Below are 25177 nucleotides of genomic sequence, written 5' to 3'. Positions count from 1 at the left end.
GATTGTGGTGCCGTGCGCTATTAACCCTTTAGACACGGCGTTCAAAGTTGAACGCAGCGCCTAAAGTGAAAGTAAAACCATGCCGGTTAGCTCAGGGATCTGTTTGGGATCGCCGCGTCGAAATTGTGGCATCCCGAATAGCTTACAAGACAGCCGGAGGATCCCTACCTGCCTCCATGCTGTCCGATCGCCGAATGACTGCTCAGTGCCTGAGATCCAGGCATGAGCAGTCAGGCAGCAGAATCATCGATCACTGGTTTCTTATGAGAAACCACTGATGAATGTAAAAGATCAGTGTGTGCAGTGTTATAGGTCCCTATGGGAGCTATAACACTGCAAAAAAAAGAGAAAAAATAAAGTGAATAATGATCATTTAACCCCTCCCCTAATAAAAGTTTGAATCACCCCCCCCCCTTTTCCCATTTAAGAAAAAAACAGTATAAATAAAAATATGTGGTATCTCTGAGTGCCCTCTCCCCACTAGCCCCCGGCTTTGCTACCTCTCCCGATAAAATTCAGCACCAATGATAAATTCAGCACCAATGCATTTTTCTGTCTAAAATAGACTAGAATGCATCATGTTCTAAAAATCCTCTAAAGCAAAAGTCGCAGAAAAGTCGCACATATTTAGACTGCGACTTTCTGTGCAACAAATTTAGACAGGAAAAACCAGTCTAAATCCTTTGATAAATCTCCCCCAATATATTTACAATTCATTACTTTTAGTGCTAAAAACTGAGATACCTGGTAATAAACATGCACTGGCACAATGCTCATTTCCATTCTTGAAAACTTGAGATACATTAGTCTTAATGTACATAAATACCCACATGTTGATTGTATATGTAATACCAGTAAATGAATACATTATGTCTTTTTTCCTTTTCTCTTTTTTTTTTATAATTTTTTTTAAATAAGTGAATCTGAACAATGTGAATAATGTTAATGTTCAGTATACTGTTTCTGAAAACTTTCAGAAAGCCAAACATAAAGTACACTAAATATAAAGATAGATCTAGGAGACAGTCCCACTACTAAGCCAAGAATCAGTTAAAAAAATAAAAATTTTTTTATAGCATTATAAAAAAATATTATAATGAAAACCCTTATTGACCATTTTACTTTTTTATTATTTTTTTTTGAAAATCCACTAATTCCACATAGTCTATCAAATCCATTGTAGTCCATAATAAGTCAGTGAACATGATAAAAAAAAGAAGAAAAAAAAATGTAATTACAAAAATAATGTTTACCAATCCTAGGTCCAGCATTGTCTCTGCTTACTGCTACAGGGTTTCCTGGGCAAAGGCAGAAAGTGTGCCAGGTAGGTAAAGCAGTGTTGGATTCCACTTAATCTGTTACCAATAACCTGGGGATGTATAAAGCATTCCTAGCTTATTATGACTTCTCTGCTTTCCATGGTGATAATAGTGTATAGTGCCATGAAAATTATGCAAGAGAGCATTGAAATCTGTCTGCCAGTGACCATGTAACACAGACATTATGAATCCAAAAGAAAAAAATTTGGATAGCTCTCTCCTCAGTCCTCCTTCACCATCTTTAAGATAAAAAATCCAAAGTGGTCACAGCACAAGATATAAAACATCCTTTTTATTCAATCCATTAAAATCCAAACAATACAAAGTAAGGTGCAATTCAAGAAACTTAAGGTAAAACCTCCCCTTCTGACGTGTTTCCGCCCTACCGAGCCTTAGTCATAGGAGTCCTCTATGACTAAGGCCCGATAGGGCTGAAACGCATCAGGTTGCACCTTACTTTGTGTTGTTTGGATTTTATTGGATTGAATTAAAAGGATGCTTTATATCCTGTGCTGTGACCACTTTGGGTTTCTTAACCCCTTAAGGACCAAGGGCGTACAGGTACGCCTTTGCTCCCTGGTACTTAAGGACCAAGGGCGTACCTGTACGCCCGTGGGAATTTCGGTCCCCACCGCGCGCCGGGCGGGGACCGAACCGGGGTGACTGCTGATATCTATCAGCAGGCACCCAACGCAAATGCCCAGGGGGGTCATCAGACCCCCCATGTCGGCGATCGGCGCAAATCGCAAGTGAATTCACACTTGCGATTTGCGCAATTTCGGGTCATTACGGGTCTATGGTGACCCGGAATATAAGGGGGATCGCGGGTGTCTAAGACACCCACAATCCCCCTGAAGAGATAGGAGATAGGTGGCAGGGGTGCCACCCCTCCTATCCCTGCTATTGGTGGTCTAGACGCGACCACCAATAGCAGATCGGGGGCGGGGGGGTTAACTTTTGTTTTCCCCGTTCTGCCCACCCACAATAGGTGGGGCAGATCAGGGAAATGACAGGGGACCGGCACCGGAGTCCACTTACCGATCTGCAGAGGCTGCGGGCGACGATCGGCGTCGGAGATCGGCGGGCGGCGATGTCGTGCAGCAAGCTCCGACGGAAGCCGATAAGTTGCCTAGCAACATCTGGAGGGCTGCAGTCCGAGACCACTATATAGTGGTCTCTATACTGTAGCACTCCAGATGTTGCAAAACTACAACTCCCAGAATGCCCAGACAGCTGTTTGGGCATGCTGGGAGTTGTAGTTTTGCAACAGCTGGAGGGCTACAGTTTGAGACCACAATATGGTAGTCTCTGAACTATAGCCCTCCAGATCTTGCAAAACTACAACTCCTAGCATGCCCACACAACTGATTGCTGTCTGGGCATGCTGAGATTTGTAGTTTTGCAACATCTGGAGGGCCACAGTTTGCAGTTGTCTCTATACTGTAGCTCTCCAGATGTTTCAAAACTGCATATCCCAGCATGCTGGGAGTTGTAGTTGCGATCCCTCCAGCTGTTGCATAACTACATCTCCCAGCATGCCCTTCGGTGATCAGTACATGCTGGGAGTTGTCATTTTGCAACAGCTGGAGGCACACTGGTTGGAAAATATTGAGTTAGATAACAGAACCTAACTGAAGGTTTTCCAACCAGTGTGCCTCCAGCTGTTGCAAAAGTACAACTCCCAGCATGCAGTACATGTCAGTACATGCTGGGAGTTGTAGTTTTGAAACAGCTGGAGGTTTGCCCCCCCCCCCCCCCCATGTGAATGTACAGGGTACATTCACACGGGCAGGCTTACAGTAAGTTTTCTGCTTCAAGTATGAGCTGCGGCAAATTTTTCGCCGCAGCACAAACTCCTAGCAGGGAACTCACTGTAAACCTCCAGCGGTGTACCCTAAAAACACTACACTACACTACACTAACACAAAATAAAGGGTAAAACACTACATATACACCCCCTTACACTGTCCCCCCCCCCAATAAAAAACTTATTTTACAGCAGTGTTTCCAAAATGGAGCCTCCAGCTGTTGCAAAACAACAACTCCCAGCATTTCTGGACAGCCACTGACTGTCCAGGCATGCTGGGAGTTTAGCAAAAGCTGGAGGCACCCTGTTTGGGAATCACTGGCGTAGAATACCCCTATGTCCACCCCTATGCAATCCCTAATTTAGTCCTCAAATGCGCATGGCGCTCTCTCACTTCGGAGCCCTGTCGTATTTCAAGGAAACAGTTTAGGGCCACATATGGGGTATCTCCGTACTGGGGAGAAATTGCACTACAAATTTTGGGGGGGCTTTTTCTCCTTTTACCCCTTATGAAAAGGAAAAGTTGGGGTCTACACCAGCCTGTTAGTGTAAAAAAAAAAAATTATTACACTAACATGCCGGTGTTGCCCATTACTTTTTATTTTCACAAGAGGTAAAAGGAAAAAAAGACCCCCAAAATTTGTAACGCAATTTCTCCAGAGTACGGAAATACCCCATATGTGGGTGTAAAATGCTCTGCGGACGCACAACAAGGCTCAGGAGTGAGATCGCACTATGTACATTTGAAGCCTAAATTGGTGATTTGCACAGGGGTTAGCCTGACATAAACGCAAAAAAAAAATAAATACCAACATGTGACCTCATTTTGGAAACTACACCCTTCACGGAATGTAACAAGGGGTATAGTGAGCATTAACACGCCACAGGTGTTTGACAAATTTTCGTTAAAGTTGGATGGGAAAATGAAAAAAAATATTCTTTTTCACTAAAATACTGGTGTTACCCTAAATTTTTCATTTTCACAAGGGAAAATAGGGAAAAAGCCCCCCAAAATTTGTAACCCCATTTCTTCTGAGTAAGACAATACCCCAAATGTGGATGTAAAGTGCTCAGCGGGCGAACTACAATGCTCAGAACAGAAGGAGCACCATTGGGATTTTGAAGAGAAAATGTGTCTGGAATTGAAAGCCACGTGTGTTTACAAAGCCCCCATAGTGCCAGAACAATGCCATGTGTTTTTTTTCTGTTCTGGCACCATAGGGGCTTCCTAAATGGGACATGCCCCCTGACCAAAATTTGCTCTCAAAAAGCCAAATATGACTCCTTCTCTTCTGAGCATTGTAGTTCGCCCGTAGTGCACTTCAGGTCAATGTATGGGGTACCTCCATACTCAGAAGGAATGGGGTTATACATTTTGGAGGGTATTTTCTGCTATTAACCCTTGCAAAAATGTGAAATTTGGGGGGAAACACATTTTAGTGAAATATTATTATTATTTTTTTACATATGCAAAAGTCGTGAAACAACTGTGGGGTATTAAGGCTCACTTAATTCCTTGTTACTTTCCTCAAGGGGTCTAGTTTCTAAAATGGTATGCCATGTGTTTTTTTTTTTTTGCTGTTCTGGCACCATAGGGCCTTCCTAAATGCAACATGCCCCCCAAAAACCATTTCAGAAAAACGTACTCTCCAAAATCCCCTTGTCGCTCCTTCGCTTCCGAGCCCTCTACTGCGCCCGCCGAACACTTTACATAGACATTTGAGGTATGTGCTTACTCAAGAGAAATTTGGCTACAAATACAAGTATAACTTTTCTCCTTTTACCCCTTGTAAAAATTCAAAAATTGGGTCTACAAGAACATGCATGTGTAAAAAATGAAGATTGTGAATTTTCTCCTTCACTTTGCTGCTATTCCTCTGAAACACCTAATGACTGAATGTCATTTTGAATACTTTGGAGGTGCAGTTTTTATAATGGGGTCTTTTATGGGGTATTTCTAATATGAAGACCCTTCAAATCCACTTCAAACCTGAACTGGTCCCTGAAAAATAGTGAGTTTGAAAATGTTGTGAAAAATTAGAAAATTGCTGCTGAACTTTGAAGCCCTCTGGTGTCTTCCAGAAGTAAAAACTAGTCAATTTTATAATGCAAACATAAAGTAGACATATTGTATATGTGAATAAAAAAAAATTATTTGGAATATCCATTTTCCTTACAAGCAGAGATATTCAAAGTTTGAAAAATGCTAAATTTTCAATTTTTTCATCAAATTTGGGGATTTTTCACCAAGAAAAGATGCAAGTTACCACAGAAAATTTCCACCATGTTAAAGTAGAATATGTCACGAAAAAACAATCTCGGAATCAGAATGATAACTAAAAGCATTCCAGAGTTATTAATGTTTAAAGTTACAGTGGTCAAAAAACGCTCTGGTCCTAAGGTGTAAAATGGCCTGGTCCTTAAGGTTTTTTACAAAAATGGGTATTTCAGTGGAATTTTTTTTTTTAAATCAACTGGTGCCAGAAATTTAAACAGATTCATAAATTACTTATATTTAAAAGTCTTAACCCTTCCAGTACTTATCAGCTTCTTTATACTACAGAGGAAGTTCCTTTCTTTTTTAATTTATTTTCTGTCTGACCACAGTGCTCTCTGCTGACACCTCTGTCCATGTCAGGAACTATGAGGATTTGCTCCTGCTCTGGACAGTTCCTGACATGGGCAGAGGTGTCAGCAGAGAGCACTGTGGTCAGATAGAAAATAAATTCAAAAAGAAAAGAACTTCCAGTGGAGCATACAGCAGCTGATAAGTACTGGATGGATTAAGATTTTTAAATAGAAGTAATTTACAAATCTGTTTAACTTTCTGGCACCAGTTGATTTTAAAAAAGAAAAAAAAAATGTTTTCCACCGGAGTACCCCTTTTAACACAGACATTATACTACATTATTTATAGTGTAATATTCTTTGCCACCTTTATATGCATTTAATTAACTCATATTTTTGCCTCATGTTTATCCATTGGGGGAGCACCATACCGAAATAGCTCTTATTTCTTTATTCTTATTGTTTTTTTGTTTTTTACAGTAATTAATTATCTCACAAATAAATGTTAGTGTAACCTTCTGAATACAGCCTTATTCTGCATGCATACATACAATATATTAAAGATCAGTGCTTCCCAACTGATGTGCCTCCAGCTGTTGAAAAACTACAACTCCCAGCCTTCAGCTGTCCGCGCATGCTGGGTGTTGTAGTTTTTCGGCTTGAGGCACCCTGGTTGGGAAAAACAGCTGTAAATGCTAATTGTACCAGAGTGTCAGTGCTGAAATATTGTAGATCTAGAATTTAAAATAGATAATGTAAGGGAAGGTCATGGACATAGATATTATAGGTACTTAGTCGCTTCGCTGTACACAATGTATTTAGATTTTATTACTTTTAGTGCTGAAAACTCAATACACCTGATGATAAACAGAAATGCGCTGGCACAATGCTCATTTCCATCCTTGAAAACTTGAGGTACATTAGTCTTAATGTACATAATTACCCAAATGTTGAATACACATGTAATACCAATTTATTGGAGAGATATGAGTAATGTTAATGTACAGTATGCCATTTCTGAAAACTTTCTGAAAGAACAACATAAAAAACATCAGATAGAGACATAGATAGAGAGATACAGGGGCGTAACAATAGAGGGTGCAGAGGTGGCAGTCACATTGGGACCCTAGTTCGGAAGGGGTCCCCCATTGCACTTCTGCCCAATAAGAGACCAGTATTATAAATGACACATGGGGCCCTGTTGCAGATTTTGCATTGGGGCCAAGAAGCTACAAGTTACGCCTCTGGATAGATAGATAGATAGATAGATAGATAGATAGATATGAGATAGACAGATAGATAGATAGATAGATAGATAGACAGATAGATATGAGATAGACAGATAGATAGATAGATAGATAGATAGATATGAGACAGTTAGACATATAGATAGATAGATAGATATGAGAAAGATAGATATATAGATATGAGATAGATAGATATATAGATAGATAGATAGGCAAAAACAAACTTGTAGAGCAGCACATCAAGTTCTTTGTGTGGGTGGTGCACACAGCGAGGTAGCCTCGGTCAAGACCTGTTGCACATCCAAAAAGTAAGCTGCAGCACTCAAGGCTTCCAAAATGAAGTGTTTATTCCATGTTCATACAAAGCAAGCAAGGTTTCTGCTGCCAATGCAGCCTTTCTCAAGCCTCTTGAGAAAGGCTGCATTGGCAGCAGAAACGTTGCTTGCTTTGTATTAAAGGGGTATTCCGCACCCTTAGACATCTTATCCCCTATTCAAAGGATAAAGGATAAGATGTCAGATCGCCGGGGTCCCGCTGCTGGGGACCCCCGGGATCTCGGCAGCAGCACCCACCTGTACGGCTTCCACCTCACACCGGCAATGCTGGAGGCTTCGGATCCCGACCACAATGGCGGGCGAGCGTGACATCACGACTCCGCCCCGTGTGATGTCACGTCCCACCCCCTCAGTGCAAGTCTATGGGAGGTCCGTCACACCCCCTCCCATCATCACATGGGGCTCGTCCGCCATTGTGGTCGGGATCCGAAGCCTCCAGCATTACCGGTGTGAGGAGGAAGCCGTACAGGTGGGTGCTGCTGCCGAGATCCCGGGGGTCCCCAGCAGCGGGACCCCAGCGATCTGACATCTTATCCCCTATCATTTGGATAGGGGATAAGATGTTTAGGGGTGTGGAGTACCCCTTTAACATGGAATAAACACTTTTCATTTTGGAAGCCTTGAGTGCTGCAGCTTACTTGATAGATAGATAGATAGATAGATATGAGATAGATAGTTAGAAAGATAGATAGATATATAGACATATAAAAAAAGTTGTAAATAAGATGGATAAGGCATAGATAGATAGATAGATAGATAGATAGATAGATAGATAGATAGATAGATAGATAGATAGATGATTATATATTGCTATGTGCTTGAGTAAAAAGTTAGGGGACATGGCTTCTTTAGGAGGAGAGATGTGATTCAAACCTCCCACTGCTCCAGTACTGGTGGCCTATCAAAGGTGCAGGTCATTAATACTAAAGTCACGAAAAATCCCTTAAGGTCTTAATTTGGGAAAATATTTTGGAAATTTCTAATTTATCAGTCTTGGATTTCTAATTTTCAGGGTTCATAGAATTTTGTTGTTTCCCCGATGTCTTACGATAGGACTATAGAAGTGAACCCATGTCAATGACTATATCTCCGGTACATACAGTTAATATTGCTCCCCTTCAAATATAGTTTTCCCCAGCATGAATCAAATAGTGAAATAGCTTCCTCTCTTTCCTGGAGTGGATCTATAGCTCCATTCATTAAACTGTGCTATATGCCAGCATGAGGCCAGTCTGACACACTTCAGACATGACTTAAGGAGTTGATCAATTTCTCCTTACTAAAGCAACTTTAAGGAGTATTTTAAAAAATGGCAAATCTTTAAAGACGATATCCAGAGGTCTCCTGAAGAAGTGACGTCCCAGCCAGCAGCATAAGTGTCCGGATCTGTTTTGCTTAGAACATACTTAGGAGAAAAAACCTTCTTAAAGATAACATTAGAGAAAGAAACAGAGGAATAATCCTGCTGACAAAAGTCTAAAATCTTGTTTCTTTGAAGAATGATATAGATTCTTAGTGACTCAACTCAAGCCAAAGGAGCATATACCCTACTGACAAGGTTACCGCTCATTTTGTTTCATTTCAACCTATACTTCACTGGAGAGTGGATTGTATTCTTGTAAGAAGCATTTATCTCAGAGATTAATCAACAGGTTTCCCATAGGAGGTTTTCTGTAGGTGAAAGAAAGTCATTGTTTCCCTGTCATAATGGAATCCATTCTAATAGTAAATAGAGTAAATGTGTCAGGCACGGTAGGAATAATTTAAAGAAAGAACCGTGAACTGAGAATTTTCGGTCGTACATAGGTTACTGCAAGTTCAAAGGTGCTTTCACATTAAATGAAGGCTATATTTATTGCCAGAAAATGAGACAAAAAAGCTTCTTAAGCTGTTATAACGATCCAAATAGACAGTATAGGACAGGCACTGCCAGTGCAGGAGAATGCTGAAATACAGATGTTATCATCCTTAAAGTGGTCTTCCATCTCACTGAAAAGGCTGTCCAGTGAAAGAAACAGGAAAGGAAAGGTAAGGTGTGCAAAAAACACCATGTGCCACCTACACCACCAAGTATGGATGTGATGCAAAGGCCTCTAAAATGTGGGAACAATGTATAGTCCATTGTAACCGGTCGGGGTAAAAACCTCCCCTGTAAGGCACTACCCTCGCCCTATTAATTCCCTTCTTGGCAAGTGTTGCACATCCTAAAAAGGGCGGCCCCACACAGGAAATTCTCTCTATTTCCACCTAAAAACCCTGGGGAAAATGGCAGTGTTTTTAGGTGAAAATAGGGAGAGGTTCTTTTGTGGGGCCACCTTTTTTTGGGCGAGTAACACTTGCCAAGAAGGGAATTAATAATGCGAGAGTAGGGCCTTACAGGGGAAGTTTTTCCCCCCACCAGTTACAATGGACCATAGGTTGTTCCCTTCCACCTTTTACAGGTCTTTGCATCACATTAATACTTGGTGGTGTAGGTGGCACATGGTGTTTTTTGCACACCTTTCCTTTTCTTAGATATAAAAAAAAAACTTGGGGTGCATATATTTTATCCTAAGAAAAGTTATATTTTAGCTAATGCATATCCTCAATACTTGCTTGTGGTCTGATGTGGAGGAATGTCTGTAACTGGGGAGCAGCGCCTTAAATATGCTTTGCACTATCCATATTTGTGACGTGTTGGTGTGGCACCATGGTCAATCTACTTTGATGCATCAGGCATTCATCTTCACAAAGGTCCGTCTCTCTACATTTTTCGTAGACAGATGAGTTCTCTTTGGAGTTACTATGGCCCCCGCCATAGTAAACACCTGGCCAGGCAGTGATGGCACACTACTGGCCAGGCAGGACAGCTTTTCCAAGTTAAACTTTGCTAGTTGCACCCACAAATCAAGTTTGACTGCCCAGAAATCCAACGGATCTTCAAACTGTGTTGGCATGGTCATGTCAAGGTATGTCACCACCTGCTGGTTCAGGTCCTGCTCCAGGTCTACCTGCTGCTGATAAGTTGCTTCACTATGCGGGTGAAGAAAGCTACTCATCAGCGACTGTAGACTCAGGCTGCTGCTGATGGAGCAGGTACTGCTCCTGCAACCCCACCCCTCCCCAGCAGCCATGGTGAGAGGAAGGTGAGTGCAGAGGGCCCCCCCAAGTCAGACCTGCAAGAGGATGGACGATGGCGCAGATAGACATCGGCCAACTGACTATGTAGGATGTCTCTATAGTAGGTAAGTTTGTCCTCCCTCTTAGTGGGTGTAAAAAAGGCTCCCATTTTGTGCTGGTAGGGAGGGTCCAATTAAGTGGAGAGCCAGAAGTCATCCCGCTGCTGAATGGTGACAATTCGCCGGTTACTACGCAAGCAAGCAAGCATGCATCGTGCCATTTGTGCAAGTGACACTGATGGACTCCATGCCTCCATCTCCACTGCATACTGTAACGGTGTGTCTGGGTCCGCTCTCGTCTTCCTCATAACCCTCTGGCTGCTCCTGCTCCTCCTCTCCTGTCATATGACTATAAAAATCGCCCATTTTGTGAAACCTAAACTGTGCTCGAATGTGGCCATGAGATGTAGGCACCACGTCTCCAGTGGCCTGACCAGCCATCGTTTACAACACGGGTTGTAGTAAATGATGCAGTAGAATGATGTTGTTCATCCCGCAGTCCTTGTGTCTGACTAATAATGTGGCTTCCTCAAAGGGCCTGAGCAAACTGCAGGTGTCATGTATGAGCTGCCACTGGTTCACATTGAAGTTACTCAGGGGAGTCCCTATCCGCTTGGATCATTAAGAAATTAGTGATGGCTTTTCTCTGTTCGGTCCAACATATGGAGGGTGGAATTCCAACGTGTGGAAATGTCGCAAATCAGACTCTGTGAGAAATTTTATGTGTAAAAGTTATTTATAATAAAATGTATGCATCTTTCCAAACATCCATTGTACAACCTTTTTGGGGACTGGGAACTCTATTATTTTACATTCCATTGTCATTTCACCTGAGGGTACAGGTGCACCCAGTTTACCTTGTTAAATTTTTATTGTGAGCTGTCCATCTTTTTTAATATTTTTACTTTTTCGGAAAGAAATGACGGCTTGGCACTCTCCACCTCGGCTCAGCACAAGCCATCAGTTCTCTGAAAGGTTCAGAGTCCATCACTTGAAAAGGGAAGTGCTGCAGCACCAGCACATTCAGCTTCTGCGCCATTGGATGAGTGGGTGCATACAGTTGTATCTTGGACATGGCTTCGCCGACGGATTGTTGGCGGAATGACTGACTCGAAGTAGGAGGAGAAGGAGCATCTGGAGCTACAGAACATGGGTATGACAGACAGCTCCCTTCGGCTGGGGTGGTGGAGCCTTGGTTGGCTGAAACAGGGATCGGCGTGCTACTGGGTGAACAGCACACTGGACCACTGCATCGGAGTCACGGTTCTCCCAGGCTGCTTTATGGTGATGCTGCATATGTTGACACAGGGCCGTGGTGCAAACATTGGGACCCTGGCCACGCTTCAACTTCTGCTGACACATCTTGCATGTGGCCAGGTTAACATCCTCCGGATGCTTGATAAAAAACTGCCACATCGCTGAGTAGCTGATTTCCCCCCCAACAGTCCGCAATGATTGACTGCTACTGACGCTGACTCCAGGAACCCCTGTTCCACTACTTCCCAGGAAGGTAGGCAGCCCCGAAGCAGGTGGTCTTCCCCAGGCACGTTTGGCTCCAGACTTCCCACATGTGCCAACTTGCTGGCTTAGCTGCTGCCTCACGGGCAACCTGACACCCTCTTCTTCTGATGATGATAAAGCTCCTTCTTCATCCGGCTCCCAAGTGCGATCAGCTTCATCATCATTGAGTTGTGTCTGCACATCACTGATGTCCTCCTCAGGTTCCTCAACTTCAGGAGCCTGAACTCTCGTAACACCAGCTCCCACCTCACTCTCCTCATCACTACTTGCCCGCTTAGCGGAGGAAGTGGCGGATGTCTCTTCCACTTCTTGGCTGGGCAGTACCTGCTGACTTTCTTCTAGTAGACCGTCCTAACTAAATAGTGGAGTTAAACCCACAGCATACAATACTTCTGTGGGGGAGGGAACAGCATAGGACAGAGGCAATGGGAGGACAGGGACTGCTCCCGGGCCATGCCAACTGAGGGTTGTGTCTGAGGAACTCACCGACTGTTGACTGGGGGTGTCAGATGTCACTTGTGATGAGGTGGATGACCGGATTAACCAATTGATGACATCAGATGGGTTGCTGGTGAAGACACGACCGCTAGCTGATACTGGGAGCTCAGGCCTCTTGCTGCAACTCCTGATGCCACTCACCCATAGTCTGCTGCGACCTCTGATTGCGCCTGATGAATTTAGGCCACTCCTCTGGTTACCTCCTGGCACTTAAGACTGGATTTGGGCTTGAGGTGAATTGCTGCTGTAAAAATGCTTTTCTGTGCAACACACACTGCTCTCTGCCCCTCTCTCTCTCTTTGCAATAAAATGCTGATGTGACTGGCCCAAAGACGGCTGCCGACTATATAGGGCTGTGACATCACAGGGGTGGCTGCCTGCTGATAGGCTGCATGTTGCATGTGATTCATCCTGCCTACCCGACTTGCCGCCTTCCCATAGTTCCTTACCCCGTGTCCTGACATGTGCAACCACCATTTTAGATGCCCTGGACCCTGGACTGCACTAAATGGAGTTTAATGAAGTGATTCATGTGATCGAATCGCTGTGATATTTGGATTCATTGCAAAGCAAATTTTTCCTGAAATTCGTCACAAATTCGGATTCATCAGATTCGATTCGCTCATCTCTAATCACAATGACTAATAGAACAAAAACATCTCCCAGTATCAAAAATCTTAAATCACAAGTATATATATATATATATATATATATATATATATATATATATATATTATGCATACAATTCTCCAATCCCAAACTGTGTTGTTTAGCTCCAATATCATACAGGACCATCAATTTGTAGGGGGCTTGGGTGAGACTATTTATTATAGAATGGCTGGTGGGTTTGGAGCAACAGACACATTAGCCTCAAAGAAGAATCGCTTTTTGATACACGTCACCGTCTATCATGATAATAACAGTGATTCTCAAACCTTTGGAATGGCATCCCTTCTCTCCTCTTCATGACATCTTCTGTCTATTCTACCTTTGCTACAGACCTACAAGGAAGAACTATGTGTTAAGGGGTTGTGAGAGTTTCTAACATGTCCAACAGAGAACGTTCATAGCTGAGTTACAGCAGTATGATTCTCAGACAGTAGGTTGCTTTGCCTTATAAGGGGTTTTCCTATTCCAACATCTAAGGCCTATCTACAAGATATGCCATTTACAATTGATAAATGATGGTCCCATCCCTGGGACCAACACCTATCTCGCAAATCAGGGTTGTTTTGTACATAAGGAAGATCTAGTAATCAGTTACAGTATATATGACTGAAATATCACTCCAGACATAGATCATGGGGTTATCTAAGTTGTATATTTATTCCCTTAAAGATAATCTGTCAATGTATGGTTTTCAGTACGACAGGTGATTATAGACAAATCAATGTACAAGGTCATAACATAGAGATAGGGACAAAACGGATCAGTAACATTATTCTAACTGGCATATACAATGTCTACTTTCATTATTGTTAGAAAAAAATAAATGAGAGAGAGAGAGAGAGAAAGAGGGAGAGAGAGAGGAAGATAAGGAGAGAGAGAGAGAGAGAGAGAGAGAGAGAGAGAGAGAGAGAGAGAGAGAGAGAGAGAGAGAGAAAGGGGGGGGAGATAAGGAGAGAGAGAGAGAGAGAGAAGATAAGGAGAGAGAGAGAGGATAAGGAGAGAGAGAGAGAGAGAGAGAGAGAGAGAGAGAGAGAGAGAGAGAGGAAGATAAGGAGAGAGAGAGAGCGAGAGAGAGAGAGAGAGAGAGAGAGGAAGATAAGGAGAGAGAGAATGAGAGAGAGAATGAGAGAGAGAGGGAGAGAGAGAGAGAGAGAATGAGAGAGAGAATGAGAGAGAGAGAGAGAGAGAATGAGAGAGAGAGAGAGAGAGAGAGAGAGAGGGAGAGAGAGAGATCCTACCCTGTACACCTGGCTCTTATACATTTCTCATAGACTTCTCAGTTCTGATCATCCCACAGGGAGCTGACCTGTGCCATACAGATATACTGTATCCTACTTAGTCCAAAGCCTGACTGTAGAAGCCATGAATGTGATTTGCAGCCATGCTTTATTTTTATATTCTTCATATATTTCCAGCTCCTGTTACTACCTGTGATGAAAACGCTTTTATGTGCAACAACAAAATCTGCATCCCTAAGCAGTTCCTATGTGACCACGATGACGACTGCGGAGACGGCTCTGATGAATCTTTGGAATGTGGTAAGTCATTTTGCCAGCAATCACAATAAAATACGGTATGTATAGGTCATGAAAAAACGTTGTCTTTCAGTTCATGGAGAGGATTAAAAAGTGAGATTAAAATGCGTATTCTATACACTGAGGTGGGACATGCACAAGTGTATAAAGAGGAATACAAAGAAACCATAGCGCTTAAATAAATAAATCAAATCAACTCTGCTTCATCTGTACATTGTAAAGCTTGTCACTCTAGCCACATCTACAGCCCCTGATATCTAGATATCTTGTACTTGAGTAACAGTCTCCATTTTACTCCAGAGCTGCATTCACAACATTAAAGACTTCAGAGCTGGAATCTTGTCTGCATATAAACTGCACAAACCTGATGTTGGAGACATTACTTCACTTAAATAGTGATAGGGCGAGAAAAGAGATGGCACACGAGAGACGACTTCACCTTGTCTAGGATGCAGCGCAGTCTCGGCAATCTATATTGGGATCTCCTGCTTGGTGCACATACGAAAATATGAAGCATCAGATATAGACAAAAAGAAAAGCATGTACGTGCACTCACGGCTCAACGAAGACAGGTCGATGTGGAAGCCCTGTTCACGGGGAGCTGGATCATAGCATAAGCTCAGGTGATGTGGCGCTCGGAGGCTACGCCAGCAGTTTCACACGTGAATGCGTGCTTCTTCCGGCCGAGGAGGCCGGAAGAAGCACGCATTCACGTGTGAAACTGCCGGCGTAGCCTCCGAGCACCACAACACCTGCGCTGATGCTGTGATCCAGCTCCCCGTGTACCGGACTTCCACATCAACCTGTCTCTGCTGAGCAGTGAGTGCACGTACATGCCTTTCTTTTTGTCTACATTACTTAACTTACTTAAAGTGGTACTTCAAAGGATAGGGGATAAGATGTCTTATTGCAGGGGATCCGCTGCAACACCGATTGGAACTTTTGACATGATTTACAATGACAGTAGCGCTTTAACTAAACCTCGGTTATCACTGTATTACAGGAGCACAACAAAGCTATTAGGGGTATATAGGACATCAGGTTTGTGGAATATTTTCCTTAACAAATAGCAGGATTGTGAATACAGCTCTGGGCTATAATCAGGGTTACCTGGGCAAAATTTACTAACAAAAGTGCCAATGATCCTAATGAAATTAACACTTGGGGTTTGGACCGCCACAGGATGCAACTACATACAAGTAACCTTTAAACTATCATTGTCACCTAAAAAAGAATTTGACATGTTCTAAAGACGTGTCAAACGGTTTGATTGGTCTGGATTTGGGTGTTCAGAACCCCCCCCCCCCCCCTACACCACCACCACCACCGATTGTCAGATGAGTGCTGAGTGCTTCTCTTTCAAGCTTGCTTCCTTTTTTTATTTTGCTGTAGGACAGGAGCGCCATTGTAATTCTATGGGGACTGTCTCGTGCAGGGAGACAGAGATCACAGGGAGCTGAAGGGAGAAGTGTCTAGCCTAGTGCTTCTCCCGGTTCTATCTAGGAATTGGTGGGGGGACTGTGCAACCAGACAGAATTTTCAAATGTTTATTGTTGTTGCCCCACCTCAAAAGGGCAATCTATTGTGCACTATTCCGTGTCCTTCTGGGCGATGTTAAATAGTGTTTGCACTTTATGTAGTTCTTACCTTATTCTCACTAGTACTGTACTTTGATCTGCTCTATTTAAAAGTATCTGTCATTTATAACTGTGCCTTACTACTACTATGTGTATATAGATGAAATGTTCCTATATTTATTGTACTAAGTATAATCAGGGGGATATAACCACCCAGTCTTAGGCCAGCTATGATAATACTATAGGCTGTCACCCAGTACGAGATACATAGCATAACCTTATTATATGCAGAACAGATCTGAGAAGATAAAGCATTGCACTTATAACCAAACACAGCGGGAAGACATGTCCAATGCCCAAAACGGTAAACATATAGAAAAAAGTTAAAAGAACAAAACCTTGAAGTTCTAATGACATTTGCTTGATCTGTGGAAATACATGATAAGACTAATATGAATACATATATATTGTCACTCGTATGGCTTTTCCTGTCCAAATCAAATGTAGGAAATGGCTGCAGCACTTATACCCGCAATTATCTTGGCATTACAATAAGGACAGGTTATTCAGGCGTAGTGCCGGAGATTGACAGCTCATAATATCTCCCGGTCACCGTGAACGATCGGAGTCATCAGCCGGTGTGATTGGGATAGAGGATTATTGTGCCTTTTATACCATCCTCTGTGATTGCTTCTCTAATGGTTCTTGTCTTCTATGGATTATTTACATTTCACTTCAAGATAAATGTCACATTTCGACTCTTTCCTTTGTTCTTAAAGGGGTAGTCCAGTGGTGAAAAACGTATCCCCTATCCTAAGGATAGGGGATAAGTTTGAGATCGCGGGGGGTCCGACCGCTGGGGCCCCCTGCGATCTCTCTGTACAGGGCCCCGGCTCTCCGGCCAGATAGCGGGTGTCGACCCCCGCACGAAGCGGCGGCCGACACGCCCCCTCAATACATCTCAATGGCAGAGCCGGAGATTGCCGAAGGCAGCGCTTCGGCTCTGCCATAGAGTTGTATTGAGGGGGCGTGTCGGCCGCCGCCTCGTGCGGAGGTCGAAACGCTCCCTTCCCGCGGGCTGTCGGGGCTGCGTACAGGAGATCGCAGGGGGCCCCAGTGGTCGGACCCCCCACGATCTGCAACTTATCCCCTATCCTTAGGATAGGGGATAAGTTGCTCACCACTGAGTCACCACTGGACTACTCCTTTAAAGGGGTATTCCAGGAAAAAACTTTTTTTTATATATCAACTGGCTCCAGAAAGTTAAACAGATTTGTAAATTACTTCTATTAAAAAATCCATTCAGTACTTATTCAGTGCTTCTGAGGTTCAGTTGTTCTTTTCTAAGTGCTCTCTGATGACACGTGTCTCGGGAGCCGCCCAGTTTAGAAGCAAATCCCCATAGTAAACCTCTTCTAAACTGGGCGGTTCCTGAGACACGTGTCATCAGAGAGCACTTAGACAGAAAAGAACAACCTTTATTTCAGAAGCTCATAAGTACTGAAAGGATTAAGATTTTCTTATAGAAGTAATTTACAAATCTGTTTAACTTTCTGGAGCCAGTATATATATATATATATATATATATATATATATATATATATATATATATATATAAAAATAAATAGTTTTTTCCTGGATAACCCCTTAAATTACCGATGGATCATCTTCCGCTCATATCTCAGTCTACTTTGGAGGTTTTCTTACAATACTTGGTTGTGCATCATGGTAAATCTCTTTAATGTTTTTATTGTTATCACTTTGCTCATATTTTAGGTTACCGCCAATGCGCCCCGGATGAGTTTATCTGTGCCGATGGACGCTGCTTGCTGAATTTTCAGTGGCAATGTGATGGGGACTATGACTGCCCTGATGGCTCGGATGAAGCACCCCTGAATAGGAAATGCCTGAATGCTGGTATGTGGAGTAAGAGTATTTCTAGTACTGTAGAGTAATATAAACCACAATATAATCAGTATTACTGACTGTAATATTTGCTGACATGTCAGAACACTAATTTACATGGCCACTTCTCTGTGGTCAGTCCGGACCAAATAGTTCTCCCTACTTATTTTATGGGTGGGATGGAGGGTCATTTACTTATTGCTCTAATGACATAAATAGAAGTAAAAAGTCTTACTAGGGAGTGGCATAAATAGAAGAAATGGTCCCTGTAGCAAATATGGAAATTGGCCTCCTATTATGGCATCTAATTTTGCCATTAATTTATTTAGTTTTGCAGTTTCTTACCAATTGAGGAATTAGACAAATTAGCACGGGCCCTCCCTCCAAGGGCCCCATAACAGACAGTTGCTTGGTCAGGCACTATGGTACATGAGCCCTTGCTTTTTTTGGCCTCATTTGGTGAACAAAAATAAATGAGGGGTTCTATGCTTCAAAATGAGGTGCTTTATCCCAGGTGGTGCTGTTTTCTAGGGGGTTCTATGTCCTTGGTGGTGCTCTGTCCTTGGTGGTTCTTGGTGGTCCTATGTGATGTTATATCCTAGATGGGGTCCTTTCCTAGGTAGTTCTATGCCCTAAGTGATACTATGTCCTAGGTGGTGCTATGTCCTAGGTTGTTCTATTTTCTAGGTGGTGCTATGTCCTCTGTATTGCCATATACTAGGTGGTTCTATTTCCTAGGAAGTGCTATAACCTTGGTGGTTTCATGTCTGAGATGGTGCTATGTCCTACGTGGTTCTATTTCTTAGGTGGTACTAAGTCCTAGGTGGTTCTATTTTACTAATTAGTGCTATGTCCTCTGTGTTGCCATATACTAGGTGGTTCTATCTCCTAGGAGGTGCTATATTTTGACAAATAAATCAGTGACAATTTTTACCCAAACACCAGTGCAAATTCACACCCACTGTATGGTATATTCATACATTGTGTATATGTGCAAGATTTTGTTTTCATATTTGATTGTAGCAGCTGTTACTCATCGGGCATGAAGTGCCCTCAGCTCGTGAGTACACTTCATGCACCCAGACTGCGACCAGGGCGTGCATGTACACCTAGTGCTGTTCAGGTGTGAAGTACATTCAATAGGTTTTACAAGCTAATAGTGGTTAAATCAGTCAGCTGTCCTCTTAAAACTATAGCCATGTTATGCTATCTGTCATGTCCGTGCCATCAAATAAAGTCCTCACCCGCAAATACCGAGGTAGTAGATGCATGCTCTGCTAGAATCTCTTACACAAGCAACATGATATTCTCCGATTCCATAACTAAATGATTTTGTTTTGCGCGGCTCGATCATTAAGATATAATAAGTTCAAGTGGAAGCTTTTCAGGCCGGTAAAAATGTAATGTTTCCTTCACCTTGCTTTCTAGAGAATTACCCGACAGCAATTTCACTTTGCAGTTCTCCAGTGATCTCCATTTACAGCCGCCAGCAAGACTTAAGGAAGTAAAATAAAGGACCATCTTTTTTAATAAGTGAATAATCAGACTCCACAATTGCGTTTCATGCAGCGTCTCAGTCCCTAATGCTAATGTTGGTATTTTCTTGAGACATTTTACTCTTCTTTATTTCCAGAACAGTCGTGCAACAGCTCATCTTTTATATGTAAAAATGGAAAATGTGTACCTGAGGGAGTTCTTTGTGACACCACGGATGACTGTGGAGATGGATCTGATGAGAGAGGCTGCCATCTAAATGAATGTTTAAGTAAAAGAGTCAGTGGTTGCTCCCAAGACTGTCAAGATCTCCCAGTTGGATACAAGGTTAGTAGTCAATATTTATAAGATTATGTCGGAAGAACACGTAGGGATGAATTATTCATGGGATTAATTTGCTGTCAGTGAAACCGGCCTTTTTTATCTTATGGGCGTGTAAGCAATGGCGCACTTTGTCAAAATTATTGGTTATCTTACATATGAAGCTCCGAAAGCATTAATGCATTAGCTTCATAAAATATATTGTCTAAATAGCCAATGTATATCAGTCTTGAAGGAAATGTTTGGTATGGATTGCGCATGGTATAATAAGTCTAAATAAAAGCAAAATAGTGCCTTGTCTGTTCTCAGGTTGTGCCTGGTATTGCAGCTAAGCCATAGTCATTTCAGTAGGGCCTTTAGTACCCACAATAGCTAAGATATAAAAAGGCCAAATGAGAACATTTAATTCCCATGTATCACAATGGTACACTCTGTACATATTAGGATCACAGCCTACCTGAATAGACCTTGTGGTAGGGTTTCCAGATGGGTGGAGGTGCAATGACTAAGATCCAAGTAGTTTTTTCTCTTTTTATTAATGCTGTGCACACTGTATTGACTTTAATGGAATAAAAAATTATGTTTTGTGGAATAGAGTATTTTTAACCTATTTTCGTGGAATAGAGTATTTTTAACCTATTTTCGTGGAATAGAGTATTTTTATCCTATTTTCGTGGAATAGAGTATTTTTAACCTATTTTGGTAGCATGAAATGTTTTTAACCAATTTTGTGGAATGGTGTTTTAACCAATTTTTTTGTGGGATGTGTTTAACCTATTTTTGGAATGGAATGTTTTTATCCTATTTTCTGGAATTGAATATTTCTAACCTTTCCTTTTTTTTTTTTGGAATGGAATGTTTTAACTTCTTTTTTGAGAATGGAGTGTTTTTTAGCCTATCTGCTGTAATTGAGAGTTTTTTTTACCCATTTTTTTTGGAACAAGACTTTGATGCTGAACAGAGATGAGCGAACTTTTGAAAAATTTGATTCGGACGATTCCCGAATTTTCTGAAAAAAATTAGTTTTGGGTCGAATTTATTAGCGCCAAATCTATTTTAAAAATGGCTATTTCTGGCCTACAGAGAGCCTCAATAGGGGTGTAGAACACTTTGCTTTGTTCTAACATGCACATGGAGTGTGCTGGGGTAGTGAAATAATACTGTTATTCAGTATGACATTCATATTACAGGCATTGCTATTAGAATCACTGCCGCAGAGCAGCACAATGAAAGAGCCTGGAGGTGGCATCAGTATGAGGAGACCATATAGTGGCTGAATGACATAGCGTGAAGGTGTTGGCAGCATGAGGACACCATATAGTGACTGAATGGCACAGCGTGGAGGTGTTGGAAGCATAATGAGACCATAAAGTGGCTGAATGACACAGCGTGGAGGTGTTGGCAGCATGAGGAGACCATATAGTGGCTAAATGACACAGCGTGGATGTGACTGAAGCATGAGGAGACAAAATAGTGGCTAAATGACACAGCGTGGAGGTGTTGGCAACATGAGGAGACCATATAGTGGCTGAATGACACAGCGTGGAGGTGTTGGCAGCATGAGGAGACCATATAGTTGCTGATTGACACAGCCTGAAGCTGGCAGCAGCATGAGTAGACACTAGGGCTTCACAATCCCTAAGATTAAAATATGAATTTTGAAATTTAAATTGAAGATTTATGGTAGCTAGTGCTACAGTAAAAAAATTTTGGCCCAGGCCCAGCAGCATCAGTAAACCACATATTTTATGAATGGCACAGCCTGGAGGTGACTGAATCATGAGGAGAACCTATAGTGGCTGAATGGCACAGCCTAGAGGTGGCTGAACCAAGATGAGACTATATAGTGTCTTAATGGCACAGTCTGTGGTTGGCAGAAGCATGAGGAGACCATTGAAATTTAAGATTTTTTAATTTAAATTTAAGATTTTGATATTGAAATTGAGGAATTTAAAATTTAAATTTTAACGCCCAGGTTTTAGTGTCCCAGGCCTTAGCGTGTGGGTACAAAGGACAAAATCAAACAGGGAGCCACATGTCACATGGCTGCACAATGACAGAGCCTGGAGGTGGCATCAGTATGAGGAGACCATATAGTGATTGAATGACTGCCTGGAGTTTGTGGCAGCATGAGTAAACCATATAGTGTATGAATGGCACAGCCTGAAGTTGGCTGAAGCATGAAGAGACCATATAGTGTCTGAATGGCACAGCCTGGAGCTGGCAAAAGCATGAGTAGCCACTAGTGCTTCACAATCCCTAAGATTAAAAGATGAATTTTGAAATTTAAATTGAATATTTATCGTAGCTACCATAAATTTGTTTAGGCCCAGCAGCATCAGTAAACCATATATTGGCTGAATGACACAGCCTGGAGGTGGCTGAATCATGAGGAGACCCTATAGTGGCTGAATGGCACAACCTAGAGGTGGCTGAAGCATGAGGAGACCATATAGTGCCTGAATGGCACAGCCTGGAGTTGGCAAAAGCATGAGGAGACTATTGAAATTTAAGATTTCGAAATTTAAATTTAAGATTTTGAAATTTAAATTGAGGATTTTGAAATTTTAACTCTCAAGTTTTAGTTTCCCGGGCCCTGGCGTGTGGGTACAAAGGACCAATGAGTCACATGTCACATGGCAGCAAAATGAGAGAACCTTGAGGTGGCAGCAGCAGCATGAGGGCCATGCAAATTGAGGGTTGAGTCTGAGGAACCCACCGATTGTACTGGGTGTGTCGGATGTCACTTGGGATGAAGTGGATGACCAAGTGAACCGATCAATCACAGCTGCTGGGTTGCTATTCGAGATATGACTGCTAGCTGACAATGGGAGCTCAGACCTCTCGCTGCGACACCAGCTTCCCATTCCTTTTGTGGTCTGATTTTCAGGTTTTCTGGTTATCTATTCACCACTAGAGGAAACCAAAGAGGTCCCTGCATTAATATTTAGGCTATGCTCACACTGCGCAAAAATAGGGGCATATTTTTAATATACATGAATTGGCATTTGGCATATTAAGTAATAAAATTAGAATTTTTTATTTTATTTTAATGGATCGCAGATACGTGCATTTACAAAATATTTAATATTTTCTGAACATATCCTTAATATGGAGCTCAGTGTATGAATTTATATCCCAGAACCTTGGTGAAACATAATATTTCACTTAATTTTGATGAAATATCATAAAATATATATATATATATATATATATATATATATATATATATATATATATATATATAAAAGAGTAGTTAGGAGTAGCTGTATTAGTCCAGTGATGCAAAATGCAAAGTCATCGGTAGTTGCAGTATCTTGTAATACCTTTTTTATTGGACTAACAAGATTTATTGGACTAACAAATCTTGTTAGTCCAATAAAGAAGGTATTACAAGATACTGCAACTACAGATGATTTTGCATTTTATATATATATATATATATATATATATATATATATATATATATTACCAAAAAGTTTAACAATATCATATATGAGAACCCATGTTATAATAATAATAATAATAATAATAATAATAAGTAGTAGTAGTATAATAACTATGAGAAATATGAGAGTATTTTACTTATGCTGGGGGTTTCAGGTTTCCCTGTTTTTTTATTTTTTTTTCGTAATCCGAAAAAATGGGCATAATTTGCTTAGAGAAAAGAATGATAGATAAAAAACTCAAAATGCTAATGTAGATTTTTTTTCCTTATTTTTGTACAGTATGAACTTAGTCTTATAATGCATAGAAGTGATATTACACCTTGCCTACCTGGCAAAGGAACCACCCCAGAAAAAATGCCTGTTTCCTTAGATGTCCATTGATAAGACTAACCTACCTTTCTTATGTCTATGTAGGAAATTTGGAGCTCTGTATCATAAAATAAATGTTTTGCCCACAATAAAGATATTTTTGTGAGTATTAGTAAAAATTACAGGTTCGGCATCCTTTTTGTAGAACCAACTACATTAGAAGTGAATGACTTAGACAATTGTCTTGTCCGGCTTTAGGTTGAGACTTAGCAGCGAAATGGAGCACTTCAACCGGGCAATGACATCCATAAACCTCTTAATAGTCTCTCACAATCATTTGTTGTTAAAGTATTTACTGCCCCCCCTCCCCCCCATCTCCCGACTTACTGAATAAATGCTTGTAAAGGTTATCTATCGTTCTCAAGAAGCTGATTCACCATGTAACCAATTGGGAAAAAAATTCTAAAGGATGAAAACCAGTACGGCTGTAACAAATTGCTCAAAGTCACCGTGGGTTTTTTGTGCTTGTTGTAGTTTTCGGGTTTGCCGAAGGCTCTGTCTTATTTTGTGCTCAAATGTCACGTTGTGTGAGACAGTAAACAAAACAATCCAGCCGAACAAGATTTTTTTTTTTTTTTTTTACTTTGTCAGATTGTTTATTATCTATTTTTAAATAAAGCTTAAAAAATGTCACTGGTGGTTATTACTTATTGTACGACACCTAGGGGGCAACCATTAAAAATGTCACATCAATATTTAATGATCTATTGAAGTAGACGGCCGGAAGGCTGAATCTGACGCTTCAAATTAAAGGGTATGTAAACTTTTGCAAGTTGTTTTTACCAACCAGTTGTCTTAAATGTGCAGCTTTCAAACGGTTACAAAACTATATTTCTTAACACAATGCTGTTTTATGCAGCTTAAAAAAATGTGTATTAAAATAAAGCAACTTTTGTGTAGAGAAGAGCACAACTCCTGATTCATTTCAGGTCCGATTCAGCTTAATCTGAATTGTTTGTGGATTCTGCTTTGGAAAGGAAATGCCCTGATTTTTCTGCAATCACAAACATAAAATACCAGCACGGACTCTTATCAAAAGACAAAATATATCCAAAATGAATCACAAAACACTTAGACCAAATCTAATTTCTGCTGGATCAAATCACACAATTCTTGCTAAATTGACGCCTTCATCTTTAGTCTTGATTAAAAATAAATAAATGAATCTCATACAGTTTGGGTCTGCAGATTTACACATTCTCTGCGGTTCTATGTGTCTTCATGGCTATAGCATGCAGTTTGATCCATACACTACTCCATTTATACAATAATAAGGGTTCCAAGACCATTTACCGTATTTTTCGCCGTATAAGACGCACTTTTTCTTCCCAAAAACTGGGGGGGGGGGGGGGGGAGTTGGTGCGTCTTATATGGCGAATACACACACCTATGGGGTCGGTCCCTG

At 41.5% G+C, this 25177-nt stretch overlaps 1 protein-coding gene across 7 annotated transcripts in view; it reads left to right on the top strand.

Moving 5' to 3' along the window:
• LRP1B (LDL receptor related protein 1B) overlaps positions 1-25177 on the top strand; it is a 1569499-nt gene that overhangs the window by 1319261 nt on the left and 225061 nt on the right. For all 7 annotated transcript variants that reach the window (XM_056534716.1, XM_056534714.1, XM_056534720.1 and 4 more), the window contains 3 exons: positions 14538-14660; positions 18011-18151; positions 19773-19960. In XM_056534716.1, coding sequence (XP_056390691.1) covers positions 14538-14660; positions 18011-18151; positions 19773-19960 — 452 coding nt within the window. The remainder of the gene's footprint in view (positions 1-14537; positions 14661-18010; positions 18152-19772; positions 19961-25177) is intronic.

Source organism: Hyla sarda, chromosome 8 (genome assembly GCF_029499605.1).
Source record: "Hyla sarda isolate aHylSar1 chromosome 8, aHylSar1.hap1, whole genome shotgun sequence".
NCBI lineage: Eukaryota > Metazoa > Chordata > Amphibia > Anura > Hylidae > Hyla > Hyla sarda.
This window is presented reverse-complemented; position numbering and strand designations above follow the sequence as displayed.